Here is a 21,328-nt window from a genome sequence, read left to right on the forward strand (position 1 = left end):
GGGCAGGATCCACCCCCCCCCTCCCAGCACCGATGCTCTTACCCCAGTGGATGCTCTTACCCCCAGTGGGTAAGGGATGACCCCCAGGATGGGGGGGGGGGCAGGTTCCCCCATTTTGGGATAGGAGATGCCCCCCCCCCCCCCCAGAGGGGCCAGGGGCAGGTTCCCCCCCTTTGGTACGGATGCTCTGAGGTGGGGGTGGGGGATACCTACTAAGTAAGAGATGCCCCCCCAGGATGGGGGGGGGGGGCAGGTACTCCCCCATGGGGGTCACAGATAGCCCCAGGGGGGTTACAGAAGTCCGGGGGGGGCAAAATACCCTCCATAGGGGTCACAGATACCCCCCCCCCCCGAGTCACAGATACCCCTGGGGGGTCAGGTAACCACCCCATTGGTGTCCATTGGTGTCACAGATAGCCCCGGGGGGGCCTCAGATGCCCCAGGGGTTTCACAGATGCCCCAAGGAGGGTCACAGATGCCCCGGGGGGGGGATTACAGATGCCTTGTGGGGGCTGATGCCCCCCCATTGGTGTCACAGATACCCCCGCTGGGGGGCCACGGATTGCTCCAGAGGGGTGACAGATGCCCTGGGAGGGGCAGATACCCTACTTGGGGTCACAGATATTCCCCGGGGGGGGTCACAGATGCCCTGCGGGGGCTCGCACTGCCACATTAGGGTCGCAGAAACCCCCCCGGCAGGGTCGCGGATACCCCAGTGGGGGGCAGACAGCCCTGGGGTAGAGACTGGGGGTGGGCAGGTACCCCAGTGAGGGGCAGATACCTCTGGGGGTGACACATGACGGGGGGGCAGACATGCCCCTGGGGGTCACAAATGCCCCGGGGGGGGGAGCAAATACCCTCCGTGGGGGTCACAGATGCCCCCGGGGGGGGAAGATACCCCATGTGGGTCACAGATTAACCCCCCTATTGGGGTCACAAGTACACATCAGGGGGGTCACAGATACCCTGGTTGGGGGCAGATACCCCCCGAGGGGGTCACAGATCCCCGTGGGAGTCACTGGTACCCCCCCGATGGGCCACAGGTACCCCCCAGGGGGTCACAAATGCCCTGGTGGGAGGCAGATACTCTCCGAGGGGGTGACACTTGCCCTGGGGGGGGGGACAGATACCCTCCAAGGAGGGTCACAGATGCCCTGGTGGAGTTTACAGATGCCCCGGGGGGCAGGCACCCCCCCACTGGGGTCACAGATACCCCGGGGGGGGTCACAGATGCCTCAGGGGGCAGATATCACCCCATTAGGGTCCACAGATATCCCCCGGGGAGGGGTCACAGATGCCCTGGGGGGGTCACAGAAGACCCGAGAGGGGCAGGTACCCCCCTCGTTAGGGTCAGAGATACCCCATGGGGGTCACAGATACCTCCCGGGGGGGTCACAGATGCGCCGGGGGGGACAAATATCCCCTCATGTGGGTCAGAGATACCCCATGGGGGTCACAGATTCCCCGGGGGGAGCAAATATCCCCTCATGTGGGTCAGAGATACCCCATGGGGGTCAGAGATACCTCCCGGGGGGGGCACAGATGCCCCGGGGGGGACAAATATCCCCTCATGTGGGTCAGAGATAACCCCATGGGGGTCACAGATACCTCCCGGGGGGGTCACAGATGCCCGGGGGGGGACATATATCCCCCCGTGGGGGTCACAGATACCCCATGGGGGGTCAGAGATACCCCCCGGGGGGGTCACATTCCCCCCATAGTTCCCAGATGCCCCCCCCGGGGTCGGACGCGCTGGGGGGGGGATCGCGGCTGTCAATCAAAACTAGGCCCCGCCCCATCGCACAAAGCCACGCCCCTTCGCCGGAGGGGGCGGGAGAGGGTGCACTGCCAAGTGCTTCCGGTGGGGTTGTACTTCCGGGTGGGCGGCCGGTGGCGGCGGGTGCCGCTCCTGGTGTCCCCCCCCCGCCATGTCCACGCTGTTCCCCTCGCTGCTGCCCCGCGTCACCGAGTCCCTGTGGTTCAACCTCGACCGGCCCTGCGTGGACGAGACCGAGCTGCAGCAGCAGGAGCAGCAGCACCAGGCCTGGGTGGGCCCCGAGGAGGGGAACCGGGGCCGGGGGGAGCGGGGGTTCTGGGCCCCGAGGCCGGGGAGGGGTCCCCGCGGCCCTCTGTGGACCGTTCCCTCCGCTCCCGGAGCTCCCCGTTATTTGGGGGGGGTGTGTGTGTTAATTAAAGACCTGGTGCTGAACCGAGACTCCTAATTAATTAATTAACCTTCTCCCGGGGGGTGTGGGGGGGGAGATTTCTGATCCCGGGAATCTACCGGCACCGGGAGCGTGAGTTGGTGTCACGGTCTTACACCAGCCCTGGAGTATGGGGGAAAAACACCTCTGTTTGATGAAAACGTGAGAAAAGGAATCTCGGTGATTAAATTACTGTAATAGAATAAAATAATTTCAATCAATAATTAAACCCCCGGCGCCGGGGGGAGGCTCCGGGGCCCTCTGCGGGGGTGGGGGGGGGGGGTGTGCAGGAGTATTTTAATTGAGCTTTAATTAGCTGCGGCTCATCTGCCTGAACCGACGCCTCGGAACGGGGTTCTCGCTTTTATAAAATAACGGAAAAAATCTTTGTGTTTGAGCTCACTCGAGGCACCGGGGTGGGGGGCGGGGGGGGGAAGGTGTCTCTGGGACACCCCACCCCCGGTGCTCTGGTGCCAGCGACCCTCCCCTTCCCTGCCTGTCCCCCACCCTGGGGACACCGCGGGCAGGGGGAAGGGGGGGCCCCATCAGGCAGCGGGGCGAGTGCTGGAGGGGCCGGTTTGCCAGTGGGGAGCCGCACTGGGGGTGTCATGGAGCTGTTGGGGTGCTCACCTCCCCCCCCCTTTCCCCCCCCCCTTCCCCAACTTCCCTCCCCAGCTCCAGAGCATCGCCGAGAAGGACAACAACCTGGTGCCCATCGGAAAGCCGGCGTCCGAGGTGCGTGTGGGGGACATGGGGGGTCCCCCACCCCCTTGCTGGATGTGGGGGAGTTTCATGGGGGGGCCTGGGGGGTCGTCCAGCCCCTTGTGAGGCCGGGGGAGGGGATGACAGGGTGTCCCCTACCCCCTTGCGAGGCAGGGGGAGGGCTCATGGGGGGCACAGGGGGTCCCCCATCCCCTTACGAGGCAGGGGGAGGGCTCATGGGGGGCACAGGGGGTCCCCCATCCCCTTGCGAGGCAGGGGGAGGGCTCATGGGGGGCACTGGGGGCCCCCATCCCCATGTGAGGTTGGGGGGGGGGGGGGGGCGGCAGGGCACTGAAGCTGTCGTACCCGCAGCATTACGACGAGGAGGAGGAGGAGGACGACGAGGACGATGAAGACAGCGAAGAGGACTCGGAGGACGACGAGGACATGCAGGACATGGATGAGATGAACGATTATAACGAGTCTCCCGATGACGGGGAGATTAACGAGGTAAAGGGGGGGGGGGGGGCAGCGCTGGCTCGTGTCCCTGCCCCACTGAGCCCCTAAATGGGGGGTGTCTGATGCAGGGGAGGCCGAGGATGAACCCCAGGGGGGTCCCAGGCCTTTGGGAAGGGCTGGCTGCTGGGCCCCACTCTGCTTGGGGGGGGGGGGTGTGTGTCTCACACCTTTACCCTCCCCAGGTGGACATGGAGGGAGCAGAGCAGGATCAGGACCAGTGGATGATCTGATCCCACCCAGAGCCGAACTGGAGCCTGAGGACGGGAGGAGGCTGGGGGGGGGTGAGCCCTCCCCCATGGCGGTTTGGGGCTGGGGGGCCGTTTGAGTGAAGCTCCTCCTGCCGTGGCCGCGCCGGGGGCTGCGTGGGGCGGGGGGTGTCGGGGTGAAGTTGCCTGGGGGGGGGCCGGAGAGATGCTGGGGGGAGCGTGGGGCTCTGCCTGGCGCTGTGTCTTTTCTAATAAATTCATTTTTTAAGAAATCGGGCCCCAAATCTGGTGTCCGAGGAACACCGGGGGGGGCTCCGGGTGCTGCTGGGGAGCGCCGGGCTTCCCCGGGGTCTCGCCCCGACCTTCCTCGGCTCCGGCAAGGCGCCCTCTTCCACCCCTGGGTGCCGCTCCCACCTCCGTGTCCCACCACAAACCACAGCAGCCACCACCTTTTCTCCGCAGCCCGTGTTTCCAGCTGAGCGCGGCCCTGGCGGAGCTCCGCGCCCGGCTCAGCGGTTCCCGGTGTAGCAGAGCTCGGCGATGCCGTCGGGAATAGCGCGGAAATACTCCAGGCTGGCGCGGTGCACCCTGCAGCGGTATTTGCCGCAGGTTTTGGCGTACTGCAGGAAATGGGGCGCCCCGGGGAAGAGGACGTTGTCGGCCAGGACGGTGGCCCCCTCGGCCAGCAGCTGGTGGCTCTCCAGCAGCTGCAGGTCCCGCAGGTAGCAGCGCTTCCAGTGGTCCATGAAGACGAAGTCGACCTTCGTCAGGCCGTGCCGCTCCCTCAGGCGGGGGATCACCTCCTCCGAGGGGCCCACGATCAGCTCCACCTGCACCGAGCAGCGCAGATGTTTAATGGTGCTGGGTCCATACTGGGACCAGAGCTGGGTGACATCACTGGTGACATGGATGGTGGGGTCGAGGGCAACCTCAGCGAGTGACACCAAGCTGAGCGGTGCGGTCACACAATGAGGGACGGGATGCCATCCAGAGGGACCTGGACAGGCTGGAGAGGTGGGACCACATGAACCTCATGGGGTTCAACCAGGTCAAGCGCAGGGTCCTGCACCCGGGTGGGAGCGACCCCAAGCACAAATCCAGGCTGGGCAGAGAATGGATGGAGAGCAGCCCTGAGGGAAGGGTTTGGGGGGGTTGGGAGAGGGAGGGGGGGAAAAGCTGGCCGTGAGCCGGCACCATGCGCTGGCAGCCCAGAACCCCCCCCACAGCCTGGGCTGCATCCCCAGCAGCGTGGGCAGCAGGGCGAGGGGGGGGATTCTGCCCCTCTGCTCCGCTCGGGGGAGACCCCCCTGCAGTGCTGCCTCCAGCTCTGGGGCCTCAGCACAGGAGAGACACGGAGCTGCTGGAGCGGGGCCAGAGGAGGCCCCGGAGATGCTGGGAGGGCTGGAGCCCCTCTGCTGGGAGGACGGGCTGAGAGAGTTGGGGGCGTTCAGCCTGGAGAAGAGAAGGCTCCGCGGAGACCTTGGAGCCCCTTCCAGTCCCTCAAGGGGCTCCAGGAAAGCTGGGGAGGGACTCTGGATGAGGGAGGGGAGCCATGGGGCGAGGGTGAAGGGGTTTCCACTGCAAGAGGGGAGATTGGGCTGAGATCTCGGGCAGAAATTCTTGGCTGTGAGGGCGGTGAGCCCCTGGCCCAGGTTGCCCAGAGAAGCTGTGGCTGCCCCATCCCTGGAGGGGTTCAAGGCCAGGTTGGCCGGGGCTCGGAGCGACCTGGGCTGGTGGGAGGTGTCCCTGCCCAGGGCAGGGGGGTGGAATGAGATGATCTTTAAGGTCCCTTTCCACCCAAACCATTCCATGACCCCCCTCAGCCCCAGGGTGCCAACCCACCACCCCTACCAGGGCAGGACCCCCCCACCCCTCTCCTCCCCGGCAGCGGCGGGCAGAGCCGTGTTTCCCTCCCCTGGGCACGCTGCTCACCGTCTGCTCGTCGAAGCCGGCCAGGCGGATGACCTTCTCGGCTACGGCGGCGTGGCGGGGGTCCCCCTCCACGGTGTAGAGGCGGGCGCCTGGCGGAAGCCCCCGCGCCAGCAGCACGGTGCCGTAGCCGCAGTAGGTGCCCAGCTCCAGCACCCGCAGCGGTGCCCGCTCCTCCAGCAGCCGCTCCACGATCCGCCCTGCCGCGGCCCGGCACCGTCAGCACCCCGGGGGGCTGCACCCATCCCTCCCTCCGCTTCCCGGCGCAGCGTCGGGTCCCCGGGGCTGCTGGGATGGGGGGAAAGTGGTGGCTGGTTCCCCAGCGCCCAGAAGGATGGGGGACGTGGCACGGCATGGCAGGAGGGAGGTGGATGGCCGCGCCAACGCTCCCCGTGGCCCCAGCCACCCGCCCCGTGGCCCTGCCTGTGGCGGCGCCATGGCCCTGCTGGGGGTGCAGAGCGCTGGCAATGGTGCCGTGACTGTAGTGGCAGTGCCACGGCTGTGCCAATGATGCCATGGCCACAGCAATGGTGCCACGGCCATGCCATGGTCATGCCAATGATACCGTGGCCGTGTTGAGGGTGTCACGGCCATGCCAATGGTGCCACGGCCATGCCAATGATACTATGACCATACTGATGGTGCCATGGCCACACCGATGGTGCCGCAGCTATGCCAATGGTGCCATGGCCACCGATGGTGCTATGGCCATGCCAATGATGCCATGTCCATGCTGATGGTGCCAAAGCCACGTCAATGGTGCCACGGCCGTGCCAACAGTGCTGTGCCAGTGGTGCCATGGCCTTTCTAATGGTCCCGTGGCCACACCAGCGGTGCCATGGCAGTGTCAATGGTGCCACGGCCATGCCATTGGTGCCGTGGCCACACCAACAGTGCCATGGCCATGTCAATGGTGCCACAGCCATGCCGTTGGTACTGTGGCCATACCGACAGTGCCATGGCCATGTCAATGGTGCCACTGCCGTGCCAACAACGATGTGTCCATTCCAACAGTGCCATGGCTGTTTTCAAAGGTGCCGTGGCCATGCCAACAATGCCGTGGCCATACCAACAGTGCTGTGGTCATGCCAACAGCGCCAAGGCGTTACCGCTGGTACCACAGCGGTGTCAATGGTGCCACAGCCATGCCATTGGTGCCGTGGCCGTGCTAACAGTGCCATGGCTGTGCCGGGCCTCCCCCGGCGCAGGCGGGCGAGGGTGGCGCTCACCTTTGACGGGCCCCACGCAGCTGAGGTGCTCACAGTGGTAGCACCACTGGTCGAAGGTCTGGAGGACGTGGCGGGGGTCGCCGGGGATGGCGTGGGCCAGCAGGTACTGGAAGGCGCGCTGCTCCCGGGGGACGCCGGTGAGCCGGTCCCGCAGCCAGCCCACCAGCACCGCCCGGTACAGCAGCACCAGGTAGTGCCGGTAGCGGATCAGCAGGGTGACGAGGAAGGGGAGGAAGGCCAGGGCGATCGCCGGCGACACCATCCCGGGGGCCGGGGGTCAGGCTGTGGAAAAGGGCCCCCCCCGCCCCCCCAAGTGATGCTGCGGGGGGGGGAGGTTCCTCCCAGGGTGCCAGCCAGCAGCTCCCACTCGTGCCATGAGCTGGCAGTGCTCTGCACACACACACACCCCCCCTTTGCCGGGGCCGGGGCACCCCGGGGTGCTGTGGGGGTCCCTGCGCCGGGGCTGAGGGGGGGGACAGGGACCCATCTGCAGGGCTGCTGTCCTGGGGGGTCGGGCTGTGGGGCTGCTGGGTGTGTGGGGGGAACTGCCTGGCACACCCCCTCGCCCCCACCTTGGCCCAGCTTTGCTGCCTCCGCACCCCGTATCCTGCACCCCACACCCCACACGGCACCCCACATCCCCTCCCCACCGCCCTGGGCTGTTGGGGGTCCCCAACCACAGCAAGGGGACGGGGCTGTGGGGGTGGCACCTACCTGTCCCCACGCTCCAGGCGGGCAGGAGGAGGCAGGGGGCAGGCAGCAGGCAGGGCTGCGTGTCCCCGAGCGGTGCCGAGCCCCACTGCCCACTCAATTATTGATGGCGTCGCCTCAGCCACAGCCAGCACCAGCTCCGGTTACCGGTTACTGGGCTGAGAGGGGCTGGGGACAGGGACGGGGACAGGATGGGGCTGGGGGATGGCCCTGGGGCTGCTGGAGGGGTCTTGGGGCTGGGATCCCCATAACGGGGCTGGGGTCTTGATGCTGGGGCTGGGTTCGCCATACTGGGGCTGGGGTCCACATACTGGGGTTGGGGTCCTGACACGGGGGCTGGGGTCCCAATACTGGGACTGGGGTCCTGATACTGGAGTTGGGGTCCTGACACTGGAACTGGGGCCCCGTCACTGGAGTTGGGGTCCTGACACTGGGGCTGGGTCCTGATGCTGGGACTGGGGTCCCAATACTGGGGCTGGAGTCTTGATACTGGGGCTGGGGTCCTGTCACTGGAGTTGGGGTCCTGACACTGGGGCTGGGTCCTGATGCTGGGACTGGGGTCCCAATACTGGGGCTGGAGTCTTGATACTGGGGCTGGGGTCCTGACACTGGGGCTGGGGTCCCCATACCGGGACTGGGGTCCTGATACTGGGGCTGGGGTCCTGATACTGGGGCTGGGGTCCCAATACTGGAGTTGGGGTCCTGTCACTGGGGTTGGGTCCTGATACTGGGACTGGGGTCCCCATACTGGAGCTGGGGTCCTGACACTGGGGCTGGGGTCCCCATACTGGGACTGGGGTCCTGATATTGGGGCTGGGGTCCTGACACTGGGACAGGGGTCCCAATACTGGGGCTGGAGTCTTGATACTGGGGCTGGAGTCCTGTCACTGGATCTGGGGTCCTGTCACTGGAGCTGGGTCCTGATACTGGGACTGGGGTCCCAATACTGGGGCTGGAGTCTTGATACTGGGGCTGGGGTCCTGTCACTGGAGCTGGGGTCCTGATACTGGGGCTGGAGTCTTGATACTGGGGCTGGGGTCCTGACACTGGGGCTGGGGTCCCCATACCGGGGCTGGGGTCCTGATACTGGTGTTGGGGTCCTGATACTGGGGCTGGGGTCCCAATACTGGAGTTGGGGTCCTGTCACTGGGGTTGGGTCCTGATACTGGGACTGGGGTCCCCATACTGGAGCTGGGGTCCTGACACTGGGGCTGGGGTCCCCATACCGGGACTGGGGTCCTGATATTGGGGCTGGGGTCCTGACACTGGGACAGGGGTCCCAATACTGGGGCTGGAGTCTTGATACTGGGGCTGGGGTCCTGTCACTGGAGCTGGGTCCTGATACTGGGACTGGGGTCCCAATACTGGGGCTGGAGTCTTGATACTGGGGCTGGGGTCCTGACACTGGGGCTGGGGTCCCAATACTGGAGTTGGGGTCCTGTCACTGGGGTTGGGTCCTGATACTGGGACTGGGGTCCCCATACTGGAGCTGGGGCCCCGTCACTGGAGCTGGGGTCCTGACACTGGGGCTGGGGTCCCCATACCGGGACTGGGGTCCTGATATTGGGGCTGGGGTCCTGACACTGGGACAGGGGTCCCAATACTGGGGCTGGAGTCTTGATACTGGGGCTGGGGTCCTGTCACTGGAGCTGGGGTCCTGACACTGGGGCTGGGTCCTGATACTGGGACTGGGGTCCCAATACTGGGGCTGGAGTCTTGATACTGGGGCTGGGGTCCTGTCACTGGAGCTGGGGTCCTGACACTGGGACTGGGGTCCCAATACTGGGGCTGGAGTATTTATACTGGCTCTGGGGTCCCCATACTGGGGCTGAGGTCCTGATACTGGGCCCCTCTCCCTGCCGCTTCCCGCGCAGCCGGGGCCGTGCGCGATGTCCTGCCGGGCTGAGCACCGATGCACTCGCCACAGCGATGGGTCCCATGGCGGGGAGGGGGGGGCGGCACCGGGCAGGGGGTGACGGGGTGCTGGGGGGCGGGCTGGCAGCACAGGCAGCGGGGAGCTGCAGGCAGAGTGGGGGGGCTCAGCTTGGACCCCCCCCGGCGTGGGGGTGCCCAAACCTGCTGGGGGGCTGCAGGGGGTCAAAGGGAAGTCCGGGGGCTTGGGGGGCTCGGGACTCGGGGGGCTCAGATAGTTTGGGGGGGCTCAGGGGGTTTGGGGCTTAATGCTCAGGGGACTCGGGATTTGGGGGGCTCAGGGGGCTCAGTTGGATTTGGGGGGCTCAGGGCTTGGATATTTGGGGGGTTCAGGGGGTTCAGGTGGTTTGGGGGGCTCAGGGCGTTTGGGGGGCTCAGGGGTCTTTGGGGGGGCTCAGGTCTTGGGGGGCCCGGGGAGGCTCAGGGGGATGTGGGGGGCTCAGGGGGCTCAGGGCTTGGGGGGCTCGGGGGCTTCAGGGGGCTCAGTGGGATTTGGGGGGCTGAGGGGAGTTGGGAGACTCGGGGGGGGGGGGGGCCGTGCCTCAGTTTCCCCACCCGCCGGGTACCAGCCCTCCCGGGAGTACTGGGAGCACTGAGAGGGTACTGGGGGGCACTGGGAGGGCACTGGGAACGCTGGGAGCCCTGGGGGCACTGGGAGCACTGGGGGTGCTGGGAGCTCTGGGAACACTGGGGAACACTGGGGGGGGCACTGGGAGCACTGGTGGACTGGGGAACACTTGGGGGACACTGGGGCACTGCGAGGGTACTGGGAGCACTGGGCGGCACAGGGGGGCACAGGGAGAGCCCTGGGAGTATACTGGTGGGAACTGGTGGACACTGGGGAGCACTGGGGGACTGGGGAAAACTGGGGGACACTTTGAGCACTGGGGGGCACTGGGACACTGGGAGGCATTGACGGGCACTGGGGGACACTGGGGAGCAGTGGGAGCTCTAGGGGACTGGGGAACACTGGGGGGGGGGGGCACCGGGAGGCACTGGGAGCACTGGGAGGCACTGGGCGACACTGGGGAGCACTGGGAGCTCTGGGGGAGTGGGGAACACCGCGGGGAGTGGGGCGCTGGGAGCACTGGGAGGCCCTGGGGATACCGGGAGGGTACTGGGAGCACTGGGGGTCACTGGGAGGCATTGACGGGCAGTGGGGGGCACCGGGAGCTCTGGGGGACCGGGGAACACTGGGGGGCACTGGGAGCACTGGGGGCACGGCGGGGAACTGAAGGCACTGGGAGCACTGGGGGCACTGGGAGCCCTGGAAACACGGGGGGGCACCGGGAACTGGGTTGTGCTGGCAGCCCTGGGCGGCGCGTGCAGCCGGGCACGTGACCGCTCTCGCACGCGCCCGCCGCCCCGGGCCGCGTGACGCCTCTACGCGCGAGCTCCGCCCCCCTCCCCTCTCCCCCCCCCCCACCTCCCCACCCGCGCCATCCTGTGACACCGCCCCCACGCGCGAGCGCGGCGCGAGGCGCCGCTCACGTGACGGGGCCCGCGGAGGGAGGGGCTCCGTCCCTCCCTCTTACCCGCCCTCTGATTGGCTGCCCTTCACGTGACGGCGGCGCTTTTATGCGGGGCCTGTCTCCTCCTTTCCCATTGGTTCCTTCCCCCCCACGTGACGCCATGGCGGGTCACGAGGCCGGCAGGGGGAGGCAGGCGGTGCCGCCCTCTCCCCTCTCACGTGACCGGGGCGGCGGGGCCCCCGCCGGACACCGCAGCGGCGCCGCGCCCGGCCCGGCCCTGCTGCGCCTCGCCATGGGCTGCTGCTACAGCAGCGAGGCCGAGGCCTCCGACCAGGTGCGCCCGGGGCCGGGGGAGGTGGCCCGGGACCGGCGAGGGTAGGCCCGGCTCCGGCGGGGGCGGCCCGCTGCGGCGAGAGTAGGCCCGGGGCCTGCGGCGGGCGGCCCGGCCCCGCCACACCACGGGGGGGGGGACACCGCGGGGAGCTGCCTGCCCGGCACCGGGGGAGGCCTGGCTGACCGTGCTCGGAGCCCTCGTCCCCTTCCCGGGGCCCGGCGGTGGGTTCGGGAGTCCCGCCGCGGCTCCTCCGGTTCGTCCATCCCGCCGTGCTTGGGAGGGGTCTGGCCCCGCCGGTGCTGCCGCGCCGTCTCCGGCTGCGTCCCGCAGGTCCCCGGGTCCGCCTTGTCTCCCTCTGCGGAGCCCTGGGACCGGCCGGAGGGGTGGGTCTGCGATCTCATGGGGTTCAACCAGGCCGAGTGCAGGGTCCTGCACCCAGGTGGGGACAGCCCCCGGTCCCACCCCAGGTTGGGGATAGAAAGCAGCCCTGAGAGAAGGGCTTGGGGCTGCTGGGGGGGAAAAGCTGTCCATGACCCAGCAACGTGCGCTTGCAGCCCAGAAACACCCCGCAGCCTGGGCTGCATCCCCAGCAGCGTGGGCAGCAGGGCGAGGGGGGGGATTCTGCCCCTCTGCTCCGCTCGGGGGAGACCCCCCTGCAGGGCTGCCTCCAGCTCTGGGGCCTCAGCACAGGAGAGACACAGAGCTGCTGGAGCGGGGCCAGAGGAGGCCCCGGAGATGCTGGGAGGGCTGGAGCCCCTCTGCTGGGAGGACAGGCTGAGAGAGTTGGAGGGGTTCAGCCTGGAGAAGAGAAGGCTCCGCGGAGACCTTGGAGCCCCTTCCAGTCCCTCAAGGGGCTCCAGGAAAGCTGGGGAGGGACTCTGGATGAGGGAGGGGAGCCATGGGACGAGGGGGAAGGGGTTTCCACTGCAAGAGGGGAGACTGAGCTGAGATCTCGGGCAGAAATTCTTGGCTGTGAGGGCGGTGAGCCCCTGGCCCAGGTTGCCCAGAGAAGCTGTGGCTGCCCCATCCCTGGAGGGGTTCAAGGCCAGGTTGGCCGGGGCTTGGAGCAAGCTGGGCTGGTGGGAGGTGTCCCTGCCCAGGGCAGGGGGGTGGAATGAGATGATCTTTAAGGTCCCTTCCCACCCAAACCGGTCTGTGGTTCTAAGGTGCTGTCCCTGTGCATTGGCACATCCAGGGTGGCTGATGTTTCCCTGTTGCCCCTTTTCCCCCTGGACACTGTCAGCCCCCCAGCAGGGCCCAGCCTTTCTCTGGCCGCACAGACCCGGGGCTGACTGCTCTCCTAGAACAGCCTCCCAGAGCTGCTTCTTCCCCTGAGCTTCCTAAAGTCACTTTTCCCTTGTGTTTCTCCGATTACCAAACTTGTGCCAGTGCCCACCAGTCTCCCAGGTGCTGAGTGGGAGGAGGAGGGGGCTTGGTGGATGGGCCAAGACAAGCCTCACACCCTGCAGATGCTGTCCCGCTGCAGGTGTGAGCCCAGGCTGACAGGCGCTTGTGGCACTGGTGGGAGTGGTGACAGGTTTTCCTTCCTGGGACAAAGCAACCGTCCCCGCTGACACTGAGCAGCTTGGGGGCCTGGTGCAAATCTGAGCTGTCATCTGTCCTGTGGAAACTTAATCCGTGGCTGTGGTGTGGGCAGCCTGTCACTGTCAGGGAGCTCAGCTGTGACAGCTCATCCCCAGGGGATGCTGAGCTGGGGTGCTCCTGCCGTGCTGTGGGGAAGGTGAGGGGTCTGGGCTCAGGGATGCCAGCCATGTTTCCCAGCAGGAGGAAGGGGAGAGGGAGCTGCTGGCCAGGGAGGAGCTGAAGATGGCATCAGCAGGGTGTGCGGAGAAGTGACAGTGCTCTGGCTCCCCAGCATCTTGCTCTCCTAGGTGCTTGCACCCATCAGCTCCCTGCCAGGCTCTTCCCCCCCACCCCTGTGTCGCTGCTTGGCCGAGCTGGAGGATTAAGGCCTGAGTCACAGTGGGGGGCTCTGCACCCCCTGAGCTGAGGAGGGGATGTGCCCTGGGTCTTCACTCCCTCCCAGAGCCTCCTCCAGGCACCCCCTGCCCCATGGGGCTGTAGCTGGTGGGGTTCACCTGGCGCTGGCCACACCATAACCCAAGCAAGCCACGCTCTGTGGCTGCGAGGAAAGGCTGGTGGTGGTCTCTGCAGACCCTGGGTGTGGGGTGAGGCTGTGGTAGGTGCTGCATGGGCAGGTTTGGGATGCGATGGGTGCGTCCTTGTTAGCTGTGAGTTTTCGGGCAGGTTGGCACTGGCAGTTGGGATCCTCCTTAGGGACATGAGGTGCCGGCCGCGTCGGGTTAGCTGCCCGAGACGTGCTGCTGCACGCTGCCTGATTTCAGCCGCGCTTGCTCGCTTTGTGGCAGTGGGGGCTCCAGGTGTGAAAAAGCGAAGGAATTAGGGAAGAGGAGCTTGACCGTCACCTCGGTGGAGCCGGGGCTGTGCTGGGGTTACACTGGGAAGCGCGGGGAGCCTTTTCTGGCAGGCGGAGGGCAAGACTTGCACTATCCCGTGGGGTGAAAGCTGGTGGCGTGGTGGAGCCAGGGCTGATTTTCTTCTTCCCTTTCCCCAGGAAGAAGAGACGAAGCGGCTGCTGGAGCCGGCGGCCAGCCCTCCCAACAAGGTGCTGAATGGAGCAGAGCAGAGCTACCACAACCTCCCGTCGGCGCGCACAGATGAGCAGGCCATGCTGTCCTCCATCCTCGCCAAAACGGCCATGTAAGCCTCCTGCTGTAACCACCGCAGGCCAGCCCCATTGGGGGGTTCTTTGCGTTGCTCGTGGGCCCTACTGGCATGGAAGGGCTGGTGGAAACTGGTGTGCGTCCCACACACGGTGTCACAGCACCACACTGCCTGGGGGAGGTGGCAGGGGGCACGGGGCCAGGCCACGGCATGGACCTGGGCGAGTGCCCAGTTCTTCTCTGAGCCTGGGGCCCGGCACCGGGGCTCTCGGGATGCCTGCCAAGTGCTTAATCCTTGCAGCCCCTGCAGCATGGTGCAGCGTCCTTCCCCAAGCAGCTGCGTGCCGAGGTCCTCAGGGTATGGGCCACCCTGCGCTGCAGGAGGCTGCATACCAAAGCCTCTGACCGCATCTGCCCCGGGGCAGTTTCAGGCAAATGCTCCTTGGTGTTTCCCGTCCCAACAAGCAGCCGCTCCAGCCTGGTACGCTCCTGTCCAGCTGGCTGCAGCCATGCTGCAAATTTGGCCTCGTAACAGCCCTGAACTGTTCATTTTGGGGTGCTGGAGGGGGCTGAAGTCCTGGTTGCCCTCCTCAGAGGGTGCTGGGTCTGCCCGAGACGGGGATTGTCCTCGAGGGGAGCGACGGACCTGCAGTGGGACCTGCTGTCTTGTGTCTCCGCAGCAACATCATTGACGTGTCGGCAGCGGATTCGCAGGGCATGGAGCAGCACGAGTACATGGACAGAGCCAGGCAGTACAGGTGGGACCTGCCCTGCTCCCTCAGGGCGCTTCCAGCCCCTCAGAGAGTCATAGAATCCCAGAATCCCGGGTTGGAAGGGACCTCAGGGATCAGCTGGTCCAACCTCCCTTGGCACAAGCACGGTCTAGACGAGACGGCCCAGCGCCCTGTCCAGCTGGATCTTAAGTGTCCGATGCTGGGGAATCCACCGCTTCCCTGGGGAGATTATTCCAGTGGCTGATTGTTCTCACTGTGACAAATTGCCCTCTTGTGTCTAATTGGAATCTCCCTGGCATTAACTTGTACCCGTCACCCCTCATCTTTTCCCCTCGTCTTTTCCATGTGACCCCTTGTAAAAAGGGAGTCTCCGTCTTCTCTGGAGCCACCCTCTGAATACCGGAACGTGGGGATCAGGTCTCCCCTGAGCCGCCTTTTCTCATGGCTGAACACACCCGGCTCCCTCGGCCTTCCCTCATGGGGCAGCTTCCATGTCCCCGAATCGTCTTGGTGGCCCTTCCCTGGCCCTTCTCCAGCCTGGCCCCAGCTGTTTTGCATAGCGGGGACCGAAACTGAGCCCCGTGTTCCAGGTGTGGCCTGGCGAGCGCTGAGCAGAGCGGGACAAGGATTCTTTGTCTCTGCTGGCGATGCCCTTGGCGATGCAGCCCAGCGTCCCGCTGGGTTTCTCTGCCACAGCAGCCCCCTGCTCGCTTACCTTGAGCTTGGTGTCACCAGGACCCCTAGGGCCCTTCCCACAGCGCTGCCCCCGAGCCGGGCAGATCCCAGCCTGTGCTGCACTCTGGGATTGTGTGTTCCCAGCTGCGAGACCTTACACTCGTCCTCATTGAACTTCATAAGGTTCTTGTCAGCCCACTCTTCCAGCCGATCCAGGGTGTCCTGCAGGGTGGCTCTCCCTTCCCAAATGTCCGTTTCCCCACCCCGTTTGGTGTCATCAGCAGACTTCCATCAGGGTACACTTGATCCCATCACCCGGCTCGCTTATGAAGCTATTAAACAGTGTTGAGCCCAGTATCGATCCCTGGGGGACCCCACTTGGGCCAGGTTGTTGGTTTGAGGAGGAGCTATTGACCACCCCGCTCTGGATGTGGTCAGTCAGCCGGTTCCCCCAAACTGCACAGACCACTTGTTTGGACCGTAATGCACCAGTATCTCTAGGAGGAGGCTGTGGGGAACTGTGTCTAAAGCCTTGGAGAAATCCACATAGATGATGGCCATATCCCCGGGAAGGCATTGGGCCTTGGGAGAATAACGATGTGGAGCAGGGCTGGTGCTCAGCCTCTTCCTCTCCTGGCACTGCTGGGTGAAGCCAGCGGCAGAGCCCTCATCCCAGCTACGGTCTCGCTGAGGGCGGCCGCACACAAAGGGCTCCTGTGTTTCCCCCTGGCACTCGGGGCAGCCGGCGGGTGGCTGGATGCGATCGCTCCCGCGTGAAAGGCGCCTGTGTTGGAGAGCTGGAGGCTCCTTCGTCCTCCCGCCTCGGGGATTGTAGGGGGGTGAGTGCTGGGAGCGGTGCAACGCAGCTCTCCCCAGCTCCCCCTCGGTGGTTGGAGGCGCAGCACCCGTCTTCTGCCGAGCCTGGGGTCTGCCGGAGTCCCGTTGCTCCCCGGGGTGGGCTGACACCCTCCTCCCCAGTGCCAGCGCTGACCCTCGCTGCTCTCCCCTCCGCAGCACGCGCCTGGCCATGCTGAGCAACAACCTGACGCACTGGAAGAAGCTGCCGCTGCTGCCGTCTCTCACCAACCAACCGCACCAAGTGCTCGCCAGTGACCCCGTCCCCTTCGCAGACCTGCAGCAGGTGAGGGGCTGGGGGGAGGGGGAAGCTCTGCCCCACAGCCGATCTGTGGGCCCCGCTCGATGCTCTGCTGAAATGCAGGAGCCGAACGAAGTGTCCTTGTCCTGGGGGGAGCAGCAGTGGCAGTGACCGCTCCAGCTTGTCTGTGGCAGCCCGGCTGTGCTGGAGGGCCCCAAGCAGGTCCCGGCGGCTGCTCTTGTCATCTTTAGCCTTGCCAGAGGGGTGCGGACACCACGGGATCCCATGAGCGTGGAGGTGGGAGTCACGGTGCCCGTGGGTGATGCAGAAACACCCCGAGTTTCAGGCAGTCCCGTAGGGGCTCGTTAGCACTGAAGGCAAAGCCCAGTCACACATTTCTAGCGCAGTAACTGCGTGCAGGCAGCAGCTTTATACTCCTCCCAGTCCCTTCAGAGGGTCATGGCGGCAGCAGGGTGTCTTGTAGCGCAGGCAGCTTTGCTCCCAGGGTGTCCTGCTGCTGCTTTGGGAAAGGAGCTGCTGGGGAAACCTTCTTCCTCCCAGGCAGGAGCCATTGCCTTGCCAGTTAAGCACACTGAAAAGGCTCAGGTTTGCTCTCAGCCGCAACTGGTTTGCCCACTGTGCTGAGCTCGCCTGCCTGCAGCTTTCCTGATGGATGGCCAAGGTGCCACGGGTCCTTTCCTGCTGTCCAGTTTCCGAGTGATGCCAAATGCCTGGAGTGGGCACCCTGCTGCTGTAGGATGTGCTGGGGCTGCCACGCTGCTCCCTGCGGTGTTTTGTTTGGGATAACTGCCTTGTCGGAGCCACCGCTGATGCCGGCTGCTGTGCTCATGCCCGCAGGTGTCCCGGATAGCTGCCTACGCCTTCAGCGCGCTCTCACAGATCCGCGTCGACGCCAAAGAAGAACTGGTTGTACAGTTTGGCATCCCCTGAGCCCTCCCCGCAGCACCACAGCTTCACCGGTTTTGGGTTGGTTTTGGTTGTTTGTTTCTTTTTTTTTTTTTTCCCTTTTTTTTTTTTTTCTTGTCTTTCTTCCCCCTCCCTCCCCACGGCACTGCGACAGAACTTGTACAGACACCTGGTTTCCTACTAATCGCGAAGACGCTGTCACCGGCGCACCGACCCTGCCGGCCCTGCTCGGAGGCTTTCTCCTCCTCCCGGGTGGGTGGGTGTGCGTGGGGAGGGGGCTGTGTTTCACCGGATGCCGCCTTGCACAGGGATAACCACAAAGGGAACGCTGGCGCTGGGGAAAAGGCCCGGCGTGGGTCGGCACCACCGCTGTGCCGGGTCAGGGCAGGCTGGGCCGGAGTCAGGCTGCCGCGGATGTGACGCTCTGCACGGGACCCGGTGGCTTCTGACACCCTCCCCACTTATTTTTACATGTTTGGACCTTTATTTTTTTTTTAATTATTATTTTTGGCCGCAGTAGATAAAAACCATGTTCATCCAGCGCCCGTCTCCTCTGTCACGGCATGGACATGGCTGGGGACACGTACCTGCTCCCGGGGAGGGGCAGGGGGACAGGGATTTTGGGAGGGATGTCCCTTGTTTAGGGACAGCTCTTCCCTTTGTTTTGGTTACGGGATTTGCTCTGTGCTCCGGACAAAGTCCATGGAGCCCCACTCTACTCTCCCAGCTGCTTACTGGGACCCACTGGACCTGCACTCCTGTTGCTGTGTCGGGCTGATCCCTGCACCCACCCCATGGTCCCGATTTGGCCCATTTTTATAGAAAACAACCCCACGAGCCACCTTCTGCCTTCAGCCACAACTGCCACCCCCCTAGCTGAGGCCTGCATTGATTAGGAGGGGCAGGGAGTCACAGGGGGGTGGCGATGGGGGGGTCCAGAGGAGGCAGCTGCCCCCTCCCCCCCCCCCCCCCCCCCCCCCCCAGGACCCCCACCCCCAGTGTCACCCCAGGAGGCAGCCAAGGCCTGGGTGAGCCTGTGGGGGGTCTCTGGGTGCCGCTCCGCAGGTTTCAAGGCAGATGTTGAGCCTTGTCTTCCATCGGGGTCCCCTGGTTGAGAGGACGCCCCTGGGCAGGGGGTGACATGGGGCTGTGGGCCTAGGGACAAGCCCCAGACACCCCCCGGGACTGCCCAGGTCCTGTTCCCCCTCTCTCCCCACCCCCAAGCAGGGCAACATCCCACTTGTGGGTGGGTCAGGGCAGGCTTGGGGGGCTGGTGGCACCTAGGGACTTTCAGGTCCCTCTCCCCAGGGTGCCACCCTGCCTCCCCATGTCCCCCACCACCACCTACTTCACTCTGAAGCGGGGGCTCAGTGTCCTGGCCCCCCCTATTTCTTCTTGCCATGCTGGAGCCTGGCATTGGCAGCATCCTCACGGTCCTGCTTGGTCACGCCGCTGAAGTCCAAGGAGGTGAGGTGGGGCAGCAGGGACAGCACGTAGCTCCTGGGGGAATAGGGCTTCAGTGGGGCGTGGGGGCTCTCCCCTTGCTCCCTGCGGGGTAAGAGTGGCCCCCCCAAGGGTACCTGTAGCCCCTCTGTTCCTCCATGGGGTTCCCATGCAGGGTGAGGCGACGCAGCTGGGGCAGGACACCCAGCTTGTCCACTTCGGCCAGGCTGCTGATGCTGTTCCCGTGCAGCTGGAGGCTCCGCAGGGCACGGAAAGTGGTCAGGACCTGTGGACCTCCCCTGCCATCAGCCCGGGACACCCCCCCTGCACCCCAGGGAAACTGAGGCACAGTTCCCCTGCATACCGGGTCGATGGCAGTCAGACGGTTGAAGGAGAGGTCGAGCCAGCGGAGCTGTGCAGGGGTCACCAGCAGCTGCTCCAGGGTGGGGGGCAGCCCCCCCAAGGCCTCCAGGCTGTTGTTGTTGAGGCGCAGAGCATGGGTGGGCTGTGGGGGCAAGGGGCCAGCGCGGGGCTGCACCCTCAGCAGCTCTGTGGGGAGAGGAGTTGGCTGGAGGGTCACTTCTAGAGGGTGGTGGCCAATGGCTCCATGTCCCGATGGAGATGGGTCACCAGTGGTGTCCCTCAGGGATTCATACTGGGACGAGCACTGTTCAATATCTCCATCAATGACAGGGACAGTGGGAGCGGGGGCACCCTCAGCAAGGTTGTAGGTGACACCAAGCTGAGCGGTGCGGTGACACGCCTGAGGGCTGGGATGCCATCCAGAGGGTCCTGGAGAGGTGGGACCACGTGAACCTCATGGGGTTCAACCAGGTCAAGTGCAGGGTCCTGCACCTGGGGAGGGGCAACCCCTGGTCCCAGCCTAGGCTGGGAGAAGACGAGGCTCCACGGAGACCTTGGAGCCCCTTCCAGTCCCTCAAGGGGCTCCAGGAAAGCTGGGCAGGGACTCTGGATGAGGGAGGGGAGCCATGGGACGAGGGGGAAGGGGTTTCCACTGCAAGAGGGGAGACTGAGCTGAGATCTCGGGCAGAAATTCTTGGCTGTGAGGGCGGTGAGCCCCTGGCCCAGGTTGCCCAGAGAAGCTGTGGCTGCCCCATCCCTGGAGGGGTTCGAGGCCAGGTTGGCCGGGGCTTGGAGCAAGCTGGGCTGGTGGGAGGTGTCCGTGCCCAGGGCAGGGGGTGGCACCGGGTGGCCTTTAAGGTCCCTTCCTGCACAAAGCGGTCTGTGACTCTCTGAGAGGGTGAGGGTCTTGCTGTGGGGCTGGGAGCTCCTATGTGGCCATACTCACCCTTGATGGAGCTGATGCAGCAGAAGGAGAAGTCGAGGGGAGAGGCAAGCTCGGGGCGCTCCCCCAAGGACAGCATCCCCTGCCGTGGGGCAGGAGCCCTGTGGGGCAGAGTGGGCCCTTGCTGCCCCCGCCGCCACCCCCCAAGGGTCCCTCAGGTGTCCCCCACCCCAAGTAGGGCTCTGGAGCTTGCACCCCCCGACCACCCCCATGGCCCCATGTGTGTCCTCATTGCCCCCCATGGCAGCATCACGGCCCCACACATGTCGCTGTACCCCCCACAGGAGCACCCTCCCTTTGCTCCATACATGTCCCTGTGGCCCCCAAGAGCCCCCTCCCCACAGCACCACGTAGCCCAGTGCCCCCCCTCCATGCCAGGGTCCCCCTCTCCTGGGTCCCCACGTGTGTCCCTATCCCCCCCTCTGGCATCCCATGGCCCCACACATGTCCCCATGCTCCCCCAGAGCCCCCTCCCCACATTCCGATGTGTGTCCCTGTATCCCCCCAACGTGTGTCCCCGTCCCACCCCTCCGGGATCCTGCGCCACGCGGCCCCACACATGTCCCCGTGCCCCACCGGACCCCCCACCCTTGGAGCCACACATGTCCCTGGGCCCCCTCCCCTTGGTCCCACGCGTGTCCCCATGTCCCCTGGGCCCCCTCCCTGCAACGCCCCACGAGTCCCCATGACCCCAGGCCCCCTCCCCGCAGCCCCACACATGTACCCAGGCCCCTCGGACCCCCTCACCACAGCCCCACACGTGTCCCCGTGGCCCCCGGACACCCTCTCCGCGGCCTCACTCATGTCCCCGTCACCCCGTGCCCCCTCCCCTTGGTCCCGCACATGCCCCCGGTCTCCCCAGACCCGCTCCCCGCCGCCCCAGACGTGTCCCCGTCACCCCCTGCCCACTCTCCGCGACCCCACACATATCCCCGGGCCCCCTCTCCGCGGCCCCACACATGTCCCTGTGACCCCAGGCCCCGTCCCTGCAGCCCCCTACCTTCCACGCCCTCCCCCCTCCCCCATACGCCGCCGTCGCCACGGCAACCCGCTCCCGGCGTCCCCCGCGGCTCTCGCGAGACCCGCGCCGCGCCCCGGGGGCCGCCGGGATTGGTAGTCCCTCCCGCCACGCCCCGGCGGCGGCCAATGGGGAGGCGGCGGGGGCGGGCGCTGCTGTTTGAATCGGGGCGGTGGCGGCCCTGCT

General features: G+C 65.8%; 4 protein-coding genes across 6 annotated transcripts; 2 read left to right on the plus strand and 2 right to left on the minus strand.

Moving 5' to 3' along the window:
- The first annotated feature begins 1,844 nt into the window (after positions 1 to 1,844).
- On the plus strand, positions 1,845 to 3,802 carry ANAPC15 (anaphase promoting complex subunit 15). Its single transcript, XM_063331389.1, has 4 exons — positions 1,845 to 2,048; positions 2,880 to 2,939; positions 3,279 to 3,416; positions 3,608 to 3,802. The coding sequence occupies exons 1-4, from the start codon at positions 1,929 to 1,931 to the stop codon at positions 3,653 to 3,655; spliced, it is 366 nt and encodes a 121-aa protein (XP_063187459.1). The 5' UTR covers positions 1,845 to 1,928; the 3' UTR covers positions 3,656 to 3,802.
- A 132-nt stretch (positions 3,803 to 3,934) lies between these two features.
- TOMT (transmembrane O-methyltransferase) lies at positions 3,935 to 11,064 on the minus strand. Its single transcript, XM_063328075.1, has 4 exons — positions 10,968 to 11,064; positions 6,790 to 7,071; positions 5,564 to 5,760; positions 3,935 to 4,461 (listed from the first exon to the last, which is right to left on the minus strand). Exons 2-4 carry the CDS (start codon positions 7,049 to 7,051, stop codon positions 4,141 to 4,143), a joined length of 780 nt encoding a protein of 259 aa, XP_063184145.1. The 5' UTR covers positions 7,052 to 7,071; positions 10,968 to 11,064; the 3' UTR covers positions 3,935 to 4,140.
- Positions 11,065 to 11,084: 20 nt separating this feature from the next.
- On the plus strand, positions 11,085 to 17,916 carry LAMTOR1 (late endosomal/lysosomal adaptor, MAPK and MTOR activator 1). The gene is made up of 5 exons (XM_063328205.1): positions 11,085 to 11,238; positions 13,835 to 13,980; positions 14,624 to 14,701; positions 16,367 to 16,493; positions 17,307 to 17,916. Exons 1-5 carry the CDS (start codon positions 11,197 to 11,199, stop codon positions 17,397 to 17,399), a joined length of 486 nt encoding a protein of 161 aa, XP_063184275.1. The 5' UTR covers positions 11,085 to 11,196; the 3' UTR covers positions 17,400 to 17,916.
- Positions 17,917 to 18,064: 148 nt separating this feature from the next.
- Positions 18,065 to 21,177, minus strand: LRRC51 (leucine rich repeat containing 51). 3 transcript variants are annotated; one of them, XM_063328191.1, is made up of 6 exons: positions 21,125 to 21,177; positions 20,128 to 20,225; positions 19,183 to 19,367; positions 18,956 to 19,104; positions 18,724 to 18,875; positions 18,065 to 18,482 (listed from the first exon to the last, which is right to left on the minus strand). In XM_063328191.1, the coding sequence occupies exons 1-5, from the start codon at positions 21,148 to 21,150 to the stop codon at positions 18,761 to 18,763; spliced, it is 573 nt and encodes a 190-aa protein (XP_063184261.1). In that variant the 5' UTR covers positions 21,151 to 21,177; the 3' UTR covers positions 18,065 to 18,482; positions 18,724 to 18,760. The 3 variants fall into 3 exon arrangements, with proteins under 3 accessions (XP_063184261.1, XP_063184251.1, XP_063184245.1); XM_063328181.1 differs by having other exon boundaries at positions 18,065 to 18,500; XM_063328175.1 differs by having other exon boundaries at positions 18,065 to 18,875.
- Positions 21,178 to 21,328: the final 151 nt, after the last annotated feature.

This window comes from Chroicocephalus ridibundus, chromosome 1 (genome assembly GCF_963924245.1).
Source record: "Chroicocephalus ridibundus chromosome 1, bChrRid1.1, whole genome shotgun sequence".
Classification (NCBI taxonomy): domain Eukaryota; kingdom Metazoa; phylum Chordata; class Aves; order Charadriiformes; family Laridae; genus Chroicocephalus; species Chroicocephalus ridibundus.

What these genes read in the sequence shown, in the direction of transcription:
- ANAPC15 (XM_063331389.1), top strand. Translation starts at nt 1,929, where the DNA reads ATGTCCACGCTGTTCCCCTCGCTGCTGCCCCGCGTCACCGAGTCCCTG. An exon ending in AGCAGCAGCACCAGGCCTGG is followed by an intron (nt 2,049 to 2,879) that starts GTGGGCCCCGAG and finishes TTCCCTCCCCAG; the next exon opens with CTCCAGAGCATCGCCGAGAA. An exon ending in TCGGAAAGCCGGCGTCCGAG is followed by an intron (nt 2,940 to 3,278) that starts GTGCGTGTGGGG and finishes TCGTACCCGCAG; the next exon opens with CATTACGACGAGGAGGAGGA.
- TOMT (XM_063328075.1), bottom strand. Translation starts at nt 7,051, where the DNA reads ATGGTGTCGCCGGCGATCGCCCTGGCCTTCCTCCCCTTCCTCGTCACC. An exon ending in CTGCGTGGGGCCCGTCAAAG is followed by an intron (nt 5,761 to 6,789) that starts GTGAGCGCCACC and finishes GGGCCGCGGCAG; the next exon opens with GGCGGATCGTGGAGCGGCTG. An exon ending in CCGGCTTCGACGAGCAGACG is followed by an intron (nt 4,462 to 5,563) that starts GTGAGCAGCGTG and finishes TGCTCGGTGCAG; the next exon opens with GTGGAGCTGATCGTGGGCCC.
- LAMTOR1 (XM_063328205.1), top strand. Translation starts at nt 11,197, where the DNA reads ATGGGCTGCTGCTACAGCAGCGAGGCCGAGGCCTCCGACCAG. An exon ending in ATCCTCGCCAAAACGGCCAT is followed by an intron (nt 13,981 to 14,623) that starts GTAAGCCTCCTG and finishes GTGTCTCCGCAG; the next exon opens with CAACATCATTGACGTGTCGG. An exon ending in GACAGAGCCAGGCAGTACAG is followed by an intron (nt 14,702 to 16,366) that starts GTGGGACCTGCC and finishes TCCCCTCCGCAG; the next exon opens with CACGCGCCTGGCCATGCTGA.
- LRRC51 (XM_063328191.1), bottom strand. Translation starts at nt 21,150, where the DNA reads ATGGGGGAGGGGGGAGGGCGTGGAAG. An exon ending in GAGGGGGGAGGGCGTGGAAG is followed by an intron (nt 20,226 to 21,124) that starts GTAGGGGGCTGC and finishes TCTGCCCCACAG; the next exon opens with GGCTCCTGCCCCACGGCAGG. An exon ending in GAGGAACAGAGGGGCTACAG is followed by an intron (nt 18,876 to 18,955) that starts GTACCCTTGGGG and finishes CTATTCCCCCAG; the next exon opens with GAGCTACGTGCTGTCCCTGC.